The 13,258-nt window shown below is 39.1% G+C and overlaps 1 protein-coding gene across 3 annotated transcripts in view; it reads left to right on the forward strand.

Moving 5' to 3' along the window:
* Positions 1-13,258, forward strand: part of dmd (dystrophin) — a 387,210-nt gene that overhangs the window by 353,949 nt on the left and 20,003 nt on the right. For 2 of the 3 annotated variants that reach the window (XM_030747286.1, XM_030747270.1), the window contains 6 exons: positions 1,348-1,549; positions 1,647-1,732; positions 3,285-3,442; positions 5,817-5,983; positions 10,387-10,498; positions 11,497-11,633. In XM_030747286.1, coding sequence (XP_030603146.1) covers positions 1,348-1,549; positions 1,647-1,732; positions 3,285-3,442; positions 5,817-5,983; positions 10,387-10,498; positions 11,497-11,633 — 862 coding nt within the window. Of the gene's footprint in view, positions 1-1,347; positions 1,550-1,646; positions 1,733-3,284; positions 3,443-5,816; positions 5,984-10,386; positions 10,499-11,496; positions 11,638-13,258 lie in introns of those variants that run through there. The other variant, XM_030747278.1, reaches the window with a different exon arrangement.

The raw sequence follows: 13,258 nt of genomic DNA on the forward strand, positions 1-13,258 counted from the left end.
TTGTCTCTCTGTGCTCACAGTCTGTGTGTGTATCCATACAGAATGAGTGTTTACTCATCCTCTGCGTCTAGCACAGGGGAAGCTGCATAGAGTGCAAGCTGCCTACAAGCTGTTATGTGTATAATATGTTTTGAGGTGTATGCTGTGTAAACTGTGGCTGTATAGCGCAGAAGATCTATTTATGTTATCAAGTTGTTATAAAAGTAACACTGAACAGATTTGATGATTAACTCCAGTGAAGACAGCACAGCAGATACATTTTTCCCTTTTTCATTTTTATTGACACTTCTCTTACATTATTCTTAATGGTAAACTTGGAGGGCATGTCATTATTTTTTTTGTTTTGTTGTTTTTATTCTCTGTTTTCTTCAGTCATCTTACTGTTTCTTTGCATGGTTAGTCTGGTTATGCTTGCTTGTTAGCATGGCTGTTTTGAAAAAAGATATTGCTATTGTCATCGCCTTGGCGTCGTCCACAAAAACTTTAGTGTTGGCCATATCTTGACAAGGCTTTCCACCTCGGTGGCCTCAGAATCTCATCTCCGCTTTCTTGTGGATGATGCGGTTCTGGTGCTTCATCAGGTGTTGGCATCCAGCTCGCACTGGAGCAGTTCACATCCGAGTATGAAGCAGGAGGTGTGAGAATTAGCACCTCTAAGTCCGAAGCCATGGTCCTCAGCCAGAAAAGGGTGGAGTGGGGCAAGGGAGGAGTTGCTGGACCAAGTGTAGTTTAAGTATCTTGGGGTCACGAGTAATGGGTGAGGGGAGTGTGAAAATACATATATATATGTATGTGTGTATTTGTATGTGTGTGTGTATATATATATATATATGCATACATACTGCGTACATACCGGTGATCATTTTAAACAAAAATCTTTATTTGAATTTGTCATTTTATACATCTGGAAAATACAGTGAAGGCTCTGTTATGGTTTGGGGCTGCATTTAAGCCAGTGGTGTTAGGGATCTTGTCAAAATTGATGGAATTATGAATGCAGGAAAGTGCCAACATCAGGTTTTGATCCACCATGTGATACCATCTGGATAGCATCTGATTGGCAATGGCTTTAATTTTCACTATGATAGTGATCCCAACCACACCACTAATGGAGTAAAAGCGCATCTAGATAAAAAAACATATTTGATAGAGATGATAATGTGATACCTAATCTATTGCTGGACTGAAGTCGCCTTCCTTGAGCAGCTTCCAGCTCAAGGACACTTTGAACGTGGAAGTCTGAACTCAGCTTCTGCACAGCAGCCATAGTGTGGGTGTGTGTGTGTGTGTGTGTGTGTGTGTATTAACTAACCATGTCCCTCCCTGTGTGTGTCTTCTTGTGTTTAGTGGACCTGTTAAGCATGCCGACAGCATGTGAGGTATTCGACCAGCACAGTCTAAAGCAGAACGAGCAGCTGCTGGACATCTCTCAGCTGGTCACTTGTCTCACAAGTCTCTACCAGCGACTTGAGCAGAGCCACTCCCACCTGGTCAACGTCCCGCTGTGCGTTGACATGTGTCTCAACTGGCTGCTTAACGTCTACGACACGTACGTGCAGCACAATCAGAGAACAGTCAGACTTTACATTTTTCATGGAAGGATTAGATTCATCATGTTCTTAACTATGTCTTTTTGTTGGTTGTAGTGGTCGCACTGGAAAGATCCGGACTCTGTCATTCAAAACTGGAATCATCTCACTCTGCAAGGCTCACCTGGAAGATAAATACAGATGTAAGTCAATGCAATGTGAGAGCTTTTGTTTGGAGGACTTCTGCAAATTAATCTTCGTTTATGCTTATGTTGGTATTATTTGGGTGATAAAATGAAATCTAGAACTTCACCAGCCTTGGAAACTCAAGATCAAAACGGGAATTTTCCATGTTTTTGTAAGGGAGAAGATTTTTACAGTTTAGGTTAGTAGTGATTAAAATTGTCTCGATAAAATAAGTTATTTGTTATAACTGAAGATGCTGTGGTTATCTCATAAAACAGTAAACATATTCACATGTACTTTCAGAGTTGAAATGATTAAGGAATTGGTCAACTGGGGAAAAACTTGAACACCAGTATTTAAATGTAGGCTCTTACATATTTGAATCATGTTTAATTTTTTTTTTAAATGACATGGGAAGGAATACCGAGATCTGATATTAAATTGGTACTGGTAACAGATGTGCCATTGTATCAATACCTGGAAAACATTCTGTTGGCTGTTGGCATTTATACAACATTCTAACATAACTGTTAGAATTTTTCTGATGATAAGGAAGCCGTCCTCCTATCACATGAATGCATATGAAGTTGTATGCTAACAGCGTACTCTCGTCATGGCTGATGGGGCAGGATATGAGAAAGCTTCAGCTAACTTTACTACAATAATGAAACTGTTGCTGACTGCAACAAACAGGTTGTTTCCTAATAAAACAGGTAGGCATCAACAACCACAAGAAAGATATAAAAACACTTAATTCTTTAAATAAATAGTATAACATTTGACTGCTTTAGTAAAGTGTTCAGAACAGCCTCCCTGCTTTAATGCTGATAGTATTTACTAAACTAAAACTGCAGCTGTTCCCACCTCAAGTCAAAACAAACACTCACTGTGACTTTTAAGAGAAGTCTGTCGTTATTAAGTTAGAGCACCAGACATGAGACACGGTAAAAGCAGTGTAACAGGGCTTTCACCAGGTTTACTGCACAAGGAGTTTAGTGATCAACCGTGCAAGCATTTCACTGTGTGCCATTAAGGTTTAACTGTGTGTACAACCACAATCCTCATGGGTTTGGAACATGCTGGTAAACTGAGCCGCAGGCTGACACAGCAACCACCACCTCGTTTTCTAGTTGTAACGCTGGCCTGAAGGGCCGTGTGGGTGTGTTTGGGAGGGAGCTCACAGTTTCCCCCTAAGTTACGTAGTATGAAAATTGTTAGCCTGCTTTGAAGTTGGTGTCAACTGTCCTGACAGCCAGAGATAATCATTTTGAAATGATTAATTGCTCATAGCAATTAATGTTTTTAACTGTAGTGATATTTCCACAGCTGCTAGTACCAGTGTGACATTACCAAACACCATTAGTATTAGGTTGAGGTGAAAAATATAATTGATAGGCTGCTAGCTCGTTTCTTTGCACTTCTCTCCTTTTTCCCCATTTTCCTGTATTTGTCCTTGCTTTCGTTCTTGCTCCCATTTTCCCTTCCCCGTCTGTATTGTGTTGATATTCATTCCTGGTTTCCCCTCCTCTTCTTATTTTCCACCTCCCATATTTTCTCTGTCTCCTCTAGTCTTGTTTCGACAGGTCGCCAGTGCAACGGGCTTCTGTGACCAGCGTCGACTGGGACTCCTCCTCCATGACTCAATTCAGATCCCCCGACAGCTTGGCGAGGTTGCCTCCTTTGGTGGCTCCAACATCGAGCCCTCCGTCCGCAGCTGCTTTCAGTTTGTATGTTTCTAGAGTGTTACACAGTTATAATGATTTTACTTAACAGGACTGTCAAAATGCTATAACTGCCTAGTTGTACTGATGCAGGAGTTTCTAGATGAAGGCCACTTAGTCCTAGAAAGAAGTTTTAGGAAATTGGAGGCTATTGGAGGCTGATCAGCAGCTCATTGTATGCTTCTTAACATCTAAAGAAAATGGCCTCTTGTCACATTATATTGTATAACTGAAAAAACACACAATAGTTACTTTCAACCAAATTTCTTTTCCAACTGTATTTTTATCTGAAAGCCATAATCCTACAGTGAAAAAAGTAAAACAGCAAACACGGTAGTTTAAAAAAAACAACAACAACAAAAAATAATCCTCCTTAGGTAAATTAATCTGAAAACATATTTATGGTTTGTGTAGCACCCTTGGGAGGTTCTATCAGTTAAACTTTTTTAAAGAAAAGTTGAACGTATTCCCCTCAAGGTGCATCATGAAGAATGTAGTGATGTTATGAGAAATCTGTCTTCCAAAGCAAAAAATCTGAAGGATTTTGCAAGTGAAATAATTGAATCTGAGGTATATGAGGAAGTCAGAAAAACAAAAGTGAGGCTTGTGCTGCAATAATTGGTTTTCTACATGAAAGATCTGAGGCTGTGCTAAATTTGTTTGCAGTGTACCAACCAATTGAGGCAAGAAAATATTGACTTGCTGTGAAATGTTTGTATCCACTGCTCGAGCCACTTAATCTATTGCTAAACTATTTGCTATAAATCACAGTTCTTCATCTCTTCATTTCTATATTTTGCAGGGAAATGGGTGCATCAATTTATTGAAATGTGCAAACATAAATGGAAAAGTAGAGTTTGTACAGTTTTATCTAGCTTGAAAGTAAATATTTGGTATGACCACCGTTATTCTTCAACACAGCCTGGACTCTCTTAGGCAGACTTTATTGGGATTTCTAGAAGTTTTATAGTTTTTCAGGTTTCTTGAAGGGCATTCCAAAGCTCTTCTTTGGATGTTGACTGGCTTTTGTTCTGTTAAGATGATCTCACACACTGCTTCAATAATATTGAGATCCGGCTGCTGGGGAGGCTAGTCTATGACTGACAATCATAGACTTTCTGCATTCATAATTCCCTTAATTTTGACGACATCACTGGCTGAAATACAGTCTGTGACAGAACCTCCACCACGTTCTCCAGACGGCTCTAGAAACTCACTGTTGTACCTCTCCTGACCTCCGTACATACTGATGAGGATTTGAACCAAAATTATCCCGTTTAGATTTTTCACTCCATAAGATCTGATGACACAGATTTTCAGTCCTTTCCAGTCAGCTCTTATGTAATTTGGCAAACTGCAGTGTACTATCTACAGTGCACAGCAGATGGAACTGAAGGGCCAGAACCTCTCAGGTCCATGTCAGGGCTTTGCTGGGATTTCTATTTCTTAAGTACATGACTTTCAGGTACTGTTCATACGTTTTTTAGGCCTGCCACTTCTTTTTGGGTTGTCCATTTGTCCAGTTTCCTCAAATTCTTTAACGATACACCATGCCATGATATGCCAAGTTTTTGGTGCAAAAATATTATTTTATGCCTCTCAAACTTTGTTAACTTTGGCACTTTATGTGCAAATTTATGTGTTTTTGAGAAACTGCAAGTAAAAAAGTGCCTAAAGGTACAATTTAAAATTGATTCTTTGCTTTGCTTTCCTTTGCTTTTTAATGCTTGAATGATTGATAGGTCAGTATTAAGTGGCTTAACAAACAAACAAAATGCATTCCTGTGAAAATGATCAGATACACGGACTGGATGAAAAATTAGAGACAAAGCAGCCAACATGTAAAGAAAAACTCTGAAATACGTTCGGAAAGCCTGGAGAATTATTGCTAAAGATTACTTTAAAAATAATTTTAAGAAAGTCTGGCTCCTTGGACATAAAATATAAAGAAATGAGGGGTAACTCAAGACTTTTGCACAGTACTGTATGTATTAGACATGTGAGTGGGCCAATCACACCCCTGGAGTCTAAGAGTAACTTGCTATATTTTGGTCATCAAAGGTAACTGTGACATCAGAAAATACGTTTTGGGCCATAATTCACAAATCCATCCATTAATGATGATGAACTTAACACAAATTAAATGGGACAAATTGACAAGGATGGCAGTTTGCATCCAAAATGTCCACAGAAGGTAGTAATTCTGGTTCTTGCCATAGAAATTGGGAAACTGGCCTTATATTGTCACAAGACTGTAATGAAATGTGTGCTCCTCAGCTTGTTAAGGCCGTCTCTTAGGCTTGAATAAAGCTTAAATTAGCTTGTTCTGTTTATTGAAATCTACAAAGCTTTACTTTAACCTGTCATGTTGTTATTCCAGGCCAATAACAAACCTGAGCTTGAGGCTTCCGTGTTCTTGGACTGGATGCGCCTGGAGCCTCAGTCCATGGTGTGGCTACCTGTCCTGCACCGTGTCGCTGCAGCAGAGACTGCCAAGCACCAGGCCAAGTGCAACATCTGCAAGGAATGTCCGATCATAGGCTTCAGGTCAGTAGAGTTATACCATTGCTGCAGTACTGAGGTGTGTTTTATAAAGAATTCTCACAGTAGTATTTTTTTTTTTTTTTTTTGTTAGCTTTGCTGGAAAATTTTTCACTTTGAGTCCACTTTTTAAGTAGCTCATGATTTGTGTGATCCAAGATTTAATAAGTTCAGAATAAGTATTAGAATATTCACTTAAAGGCCATTGACTAACAGTCAGTGAATCTAAGGTGCAGTACGTCCTCAGGCTGGTTGTGTTAGCAAATTTGAACAAATTGAGAGATACTAAAACTAAAAAGATTAATTTCATTTTCATTTAAGACAAAATTAATAATGAATGAGGATTATGCTCATGTGTGATACATCACTGAACCTGTTAAGGTTCCTTTTCAGCAGTCTTTGACCATAAATGTCCCCTTTTATTATATTTTGTATTTCATCACATGGGGGCAGCTGTGGCTGCTCGGGAGGTAGAGTGCATTGTCCTCCTTTCAAAATGTCTTGGGGCAAAATACTGAACACAAAATTTCTTCTCATGTTGTGCGCAGGTGAGTTGAGTGAGTGGGTGGGTGGTTAAAATGTATGGAATAAAATATGTGAATGGGTGAATGCGAGTCATAGCACTTAGCTAAAGTCCAGCTAAATGCAAACCCAATACTGAAAATGCTGGGATGCTCTGTAGAAAGTAAATTTCAACAGAATAAAATGATTTGCAGATCTCATAAACCCATATTTTATTCATAATAGATCATAGAATGTTAACTGTGAAAATGTACCATTTCAAGAAAATATCCGCTCATTTTGAATATAGGAGCCACATGTCTCAAAAAAAGTTGGGACAGGGCCATGCTTACCTTTTTGGAGCATCCCCTCTTCTTTTAACAGCAGTTCTTAAACATCTGGAAACTGATGAAACCAGTTGCTGGACGTTTGGGAGAGGAATCCTGCTCTTGTCTGAGGGTTCTAGCTGTTCAGCAGACCTGAGTCATCTTTGACGTATTTTTGGTCTCATGATAAACCAAATGTTTTCATTTCCGGGTTCTGAACTGCCTGCAGGCAGACCAGTTCAGCACTAATGCACCCCCCCCACCCCCAGCCCATTATCAGCACTCAATTTAAAAGTGAGTGCTGATAACGAACCAGATCGTCCCTCTCCAGATCATGTGGTTTCCAGAAAGAATTTCAAATATCCGTTCGTCTAACCACAAAACAGTTTGCCTCGGTCCATTTTAAATGAGCTTTGGCCGTGAGAAAGTGGCACTGTTCCTGAGTCGTGTTCGCATTTGACTTCTTCTTTGTGTAAGTAATTGGCACAGCAAATTCATGGAAGTGTTCCTGACCTTGTGCAGTGATTTACATGGCAGAATCATGCCCGAGGGCCTGATTAGTAGTGCTGCTCGAGGGCCTGAAGATCACGGGCATCCAATATTAATTTTAGGCTTTGTTCCTTGTGTTACTAACTTAACCTAATTAACTGCAAAATGTTCATCCAGCTTTTTAGCCTTTTTAGGATCACTTACTTTTCTAGTCTTTTGGTGCCCTGTCCCAACTCTTTCAGAATTGGGTTTCTATTTTTTTTTTTTCTCAAATTTTAATTTCATATTGGCCTTAAGCAACAGCCAGTCATATGAACAGATTAGTTCTTCATTGTCTTGCACAAACACCAGTGACATGTGCCAAGTGTTTCTAAGAAAAACTTAATATACCTTTGATTTTGATTGCATCTCAACATAAAAAAATTGAAATTAACCTAAATGTAACTACTTCTTAGTATTCTTGTACTAGCTCCTACTAGCGTTATTCTGAGGAAATACATTTCTTTTCCATATGGTAAAAATTTTAAGAAAGTGAAAGTTTTAATATGTTGTAAACATTAGTTACATTTGGATTTCACCATCACAGCAAATTTCTCATAAGAACAATAATTTCAGTGATTGTTGCCTAAGGCTGGTTTAGCAGTGGGCTATCCAGGTGAATATCCTGTGTAACATCAAGTGTTGTTGTTCTTCACGGTCAAGTTCCCTTAACTACTGGATAGATTATAATACTTTTAAATCTCCTGGATTTCTCTCAGCAGTTATTTACGTATAGTGGTAATAGAGTGTAGGAAGCATTTTTCAGACACAGGATTGTGTGAGCTAGCTAGCTTCTTGGCTTTAATCTAATAAGGCAATGTTTTGTCATTCAAGCTTACTTTTACACTATTGCTTCTCACAGCTTCATTCAAGCATGCCTTTTTTGTGTCAGTAAAATAGAGAGTGACATTATGCAGCCTCTATGTCACTGACAAGTTACAACCGAATTTTCATCATAATGAACTGTCCTAAATTTGAACAAACTGCATCTCCCCTGTCCTCAACACATCAATATATCCTCGATATATCTTTGAGATGAACTGACCAACAAAATTAGCAGTGAAACATTAACAAACCAATTACTGTGCTTTACAAAAAAAATAGAGGTAGTTACCTTGGTGCATTGGTTGATAAAAGATAGACCTACAGTAGCTACCCAGTGAATGAGAGCTCTTAAAAAGCAGGCTAGAAGGCTCATTCATAGGACAACTTGCATCCCCTTCATTCGGATTCATGACTGTTATTCTGCTGTAGAATAGGCAGTTTATTTTTGACAGTTTTGCTGTTTGTTTTTTTGTTTCCCAAAGCTTATTAAGCTAGCTAGCTCACATTACTTTAGTTATGTATATATCACTTCTGTCTCTAAAAAAGCCAAAATAGTGATGGACAGACTCATAAACCAATGGTACCTCATTTAAACATCATACAGAAACACGATGTTGCACAAACGAATTGATGTAGAGTTAAGATCTGTGCAGCATTACAGTGAACATGATTTTGTTCCAGGCAGCTAGTTTTTTGTATTTGGGTCTGGCTGTGTTGTTCTGGAAAGCTGTTTTGTGTGACTCCTCATTTCCCCAAATCTCTAATATACAGCTGGAGTATGCAACACTAGCTGAAAGTGTAGTGCCGCATTAATGGAAACGATGCTGAGCTAAAATAAACATGGCATTTTCCTTTAGAGCAAGAATAGAACAAATGTTTTTGCATGAGACACAAATGGCCTTTGTCTGGGCTGGAAACAAAAACGAAACATGTATTAGCTTCACCCGTTTGATCAGTGAGATTGCTTCCTGTCACCAGAGTTGATCTCTATCTGTGAAAAATCTTGAGTGCTTATTTGTCTCCTTATTCTCCCTGTTATTTAAAGCACTTTGAGCAACTGATGTTGTGATTTGGTGCTATATATAAAAAAAAATTTAACTAAATTGAATTCTAACTCCACTGCAGCTGCTGGACAATAAAATAGCCCATTTGTACATATAGGTCATTGTTAATGTGATTCAACAGAATGCACCATAATTTCTGTGGTACTTGTACATCATTTCACATACTGTGGTAATATCGTGCATGCCACCATAATTACTGTACACTCCTTAATGTGGTAATTTGCCACATATTCCTTTAATTTTGTATCAGGTGCTTAGGAAGTACATTTCAAGTACTTAGAGGTTTGTAGTCCGTCACTGTGTGAAAGAAAAAAAAAAAAAAGTCAAATTTACAGCAGGGTTGACTTGCTTCCTGTCATGTCTACTTCTGGTTGCCCTCACTTCTCTTTTTAAACCCCAACCTGTCTGTTAAATAACCAAGACAGCAGAAGTCTTGATTACTTAGAAAACTTTTAGCCTTTTACATTGACCAAGTCTTTCTAATTGTATAATGTAATAAATAAATTGTATAGATAATGGTGATGCTGAGAAGCTACAACAGAATGCGTCTTAGTGCATGTCAAATGATTAATTCAAGACAAATTTGATCAAAGTGATAAGGTATAAATATAGTCATTTACTTTTAGTTATACTTTTACTGTTGTTAGAAATGCACAGGAATGTAATGTATGCTGAAGAAAGTCACTACATCAGCCTAAAAGGAGTCCATAATGAATTATTACAAATGTAATTAAAAGTAATGAGTGTTTTGGTGGTACAGAGGTTTAAAATGCTGCAGCATCCCTCTTCAAGTCTGACTGTGGATGCCATTGTTGCATGCCATTCTGCATTTTATCTCTGTTTTCTGTCAAATCTCTGGCTGGCTACCATCAAATAAGAGCAATTTTTTTTAATCAAACGATGAGACTTAATAAAGCGAGGTGTTGCTCTTTTGGTGGTGGCTAGCCCTGACCTTCATCACAAAAGTGGTGATAAATTTAAATGAGCAGAGAATAAATGTATCACTTAGGCTATGGGCTGAAAGAATTTTAACTACTCTCACCTTGGAGAAAACAGACCCATAAATTGGCTCCTTTTTATTGATTTTTTTTTTCTTTTTATTTCCCCATTTGCCTTTTCTTTGGTTTACACTTGTTTTTTTCCTCTCCTTTGCTTTCCACCCCAGATATCGGAGCCTGAAACATTTCAACTATGACATTTGCCAAAGCTGCTTCTTCTCCGGCCGTGTCGCAAAGGGACACAAGATGCAGTACCCCATGGTTGAGTACTGCACCCCGGTATGAGGCCTCACTCACTCATTTACTCAGTCCCTCACTCACTCAATCACTCCCTTCCTTCCTGTATATTGATCTGGTCAGTTACGTAGCAGAGGGGGCTGTTAATTAGTTTCAGTTGTGTTGGTGTTGATAAAATTAACAAGTGCACTAGAGGACCCTACAGAGGTTACACAGGTAGTCCAACCCCTTTAGGTTACACAATCAGAAACAGACTTCGTGAGGGTGGCCTGAGGGCCCAACGTCCTCTAGTGAGCTCTGTGCTCACTGCCCAGCACTGTGGAGCCTGACTGGCATTTGCCACATAATACCAGCATTGGCAGATCCACCACTGGCACCCTGTGCTTTTCACAGATGAGATCACGTTCACCCTGAGCACATGTGACAGATATGAAAGGCTCTGGAGAAGCCGCGGGGAATGTTATGCTGCAGACCTCTGCAGGCTAGGCAACGGCACCCTGACTGCTATTAGGCATCGAGATGAAATCCTTCGACCCACTGTCAGACCCTAACGTTGGTGCAGAGGGTCCTGGGTTTCAATGACTGGCTCACCTGATCTAAATCCATTGAAACACCTCTGGGACATTATCTTTTTGATCATTCCATCCCGGTTACACCCCCAAGTGTCTAGGAGCTCAGTGATGCCCTGGTCCAGATCTGGGAGGAGATCTCCCAGGACACCATCCGTTGTCTTATTAGGAGCATGCCCTGACGCTGTCAGGCATTCATGCAAGCACATGGGAGCCATACTCAGTACTGCACTGATATTTTTAGCAAAACGGACTATCCTGCCCAGCCCATATCAGTAGAAGTAGCTGCCGTGATTTTTTTTTTTTTTTTTGTTCCCATTGATCTGATCTGATGTGTTTTCAAAGGGTTAATTTATTTTTTGAGCAGTATATATTCCCCACCTGAAATGAAAGCTTAAATTGTGTGTCTGTCTGTCTCTACCTCTCCCACCGGGTTTAACAATGCCATCTTTGTGACCTGTATCTCTCCAGACTACATCAGGGGAGGATGTCAGGGACTTTGCCAAGGTGCTGAAGAACAAATTCAGGACTAAGCGCTACTTCGCCAAACACCCACGCATGGGCTACCTGCCTGTCCAAACCATCCTGGAGGGAGACAACATGGAAACGTGAGGCTTCCAAACACATGCACACAGAGGAGGAAGGAAATAATTTTATGCAACAAAACTCCCACTGATGTGACTTGATTTAGACACAAGTATTTTAAATAGTTTTGTAGTAAATTAAATAGTTTTGTTTTTTGGATTAGAAAGACATTTTTAATTTAAGTTTAGACATATAAACATGCAATTTTCATTTTGATTGCACAGAGATCTGGTTGTGATAGTATATATTTCTCCATGTGTGATTGATGTGACCTATTGTTAAAACAAAGAAAATAGAAGAAGGCCAGGTGAGAAGTCTGAATAAACAAGTGCTAAAAATATGCTCACTGTAAACCATACAGTATGTAAAAGATAGTTATAGTTATTGTGGTATTATCCACGGGTTTGTGAAGTTCCACTTTGTAGCCTCAGTTTTACGTTTTTGGTAACCAGCATGCTGTTTCCTGGAGGCAGGATGAGTGATCCACCATCTGGATGACTGTTATATGGAGAGGAATTAATTATAGGCCATTTCATAAAAAAAAATCAGTTTTTGCTTTGTGCCTGACTACTTCAGAATCAGCTCATTTTATTTTTGGTGAAAACTATCCATTCAAATTTTTACATACTATGAAAAAAGTTATTTTACCATACCATACCATACCATCTTTATTTATAAAGCACTTTAAAACAACCACAGCTGACACAAAGTGCTGTACATTAAAACACAAATAAATAACAATTTAATAACTCTTTCAGGTTAAAAAAAAAAAAAAAAAAAAAAAAAAAAAAAAAACAGTTTAAAACTAGATCCCGCTTGAGTTAAAAGCCAAGGAAAAAAGATGGGTTTTAAGACGAACTTTAAAAGTGGACAGTGAAGGGGCCGCTCTAACCTGCAAAGGCAAGTCATTCCATAACTTAGGACCAACAACAGAGAAAGCCCTGTCCCCTCTGAGCTTCCTTCTTGATCTTGGTACCTCCAAGAGCAGCTGGTCTGCTGACCTGAGAGACCGGCAAGGTATGTAGGGGTGAAGAAGCTCAGAGAGGTAAGGCGGGGCAAGATTGTGCAAAGATTTAAAAACAAACATAAGAATCTTAAAATGAATCCTAAAATGTGCAGGCAACCAGTGAAGTGAGGCCAGGACAGAGGTCATGTGCTCTCTCTTTTGAGTTCCCATCAAAAGTCGTGCAGCAGCATTTTGAACCAGCTGCAGACGTGAGAGTAGCGACTGACTGACTCCAAAATAAAGTGAATTACAGTAATCCAGTCGAGATAAAATAAAAGCATGGATCACTGTTTCAAAATGCTGCCTAGATAGAAATGCTTTTACTGATACCAATTGCTTCAAATGATAAAAACTGGACTTAACCACAGCTCTGATTTGGCTGTCCAATTTAAAATCACTGTCCACCTTAAAACCAAGATCAGTAATAATGGGTTTAAAATATACCTCCAAGGGTCCCAGGTCAACAGAGGAGGACTCACAGGAGCCACTGGGTCCAATTTCTCTGTAAGAGGAGACACTAGAAGATGGCCCTGGGATTGGGATGTCTACTATATTCTATATAGTATACTATATTCTATATAGTAGACATTAAACTAGTGCAGATTGAAGTTATAATGTAGCCCAAGATATTGATGCTTAAAG

Source organism: Archocentrus centrarchus, chromosome 2 (assembly GCF_007364275.1).
Source record: "Archocentrus centrarchus isolate MPI-CPG fArcCen1 chromosome 2, fArcCen1, whole genome shotgun sequence".
NCBI lineage: Eukaryota > Metazoa > Chordata > Actinopteri > Cichliformes > Cichlidae > Archocentrus > Archocentrus centrarchus.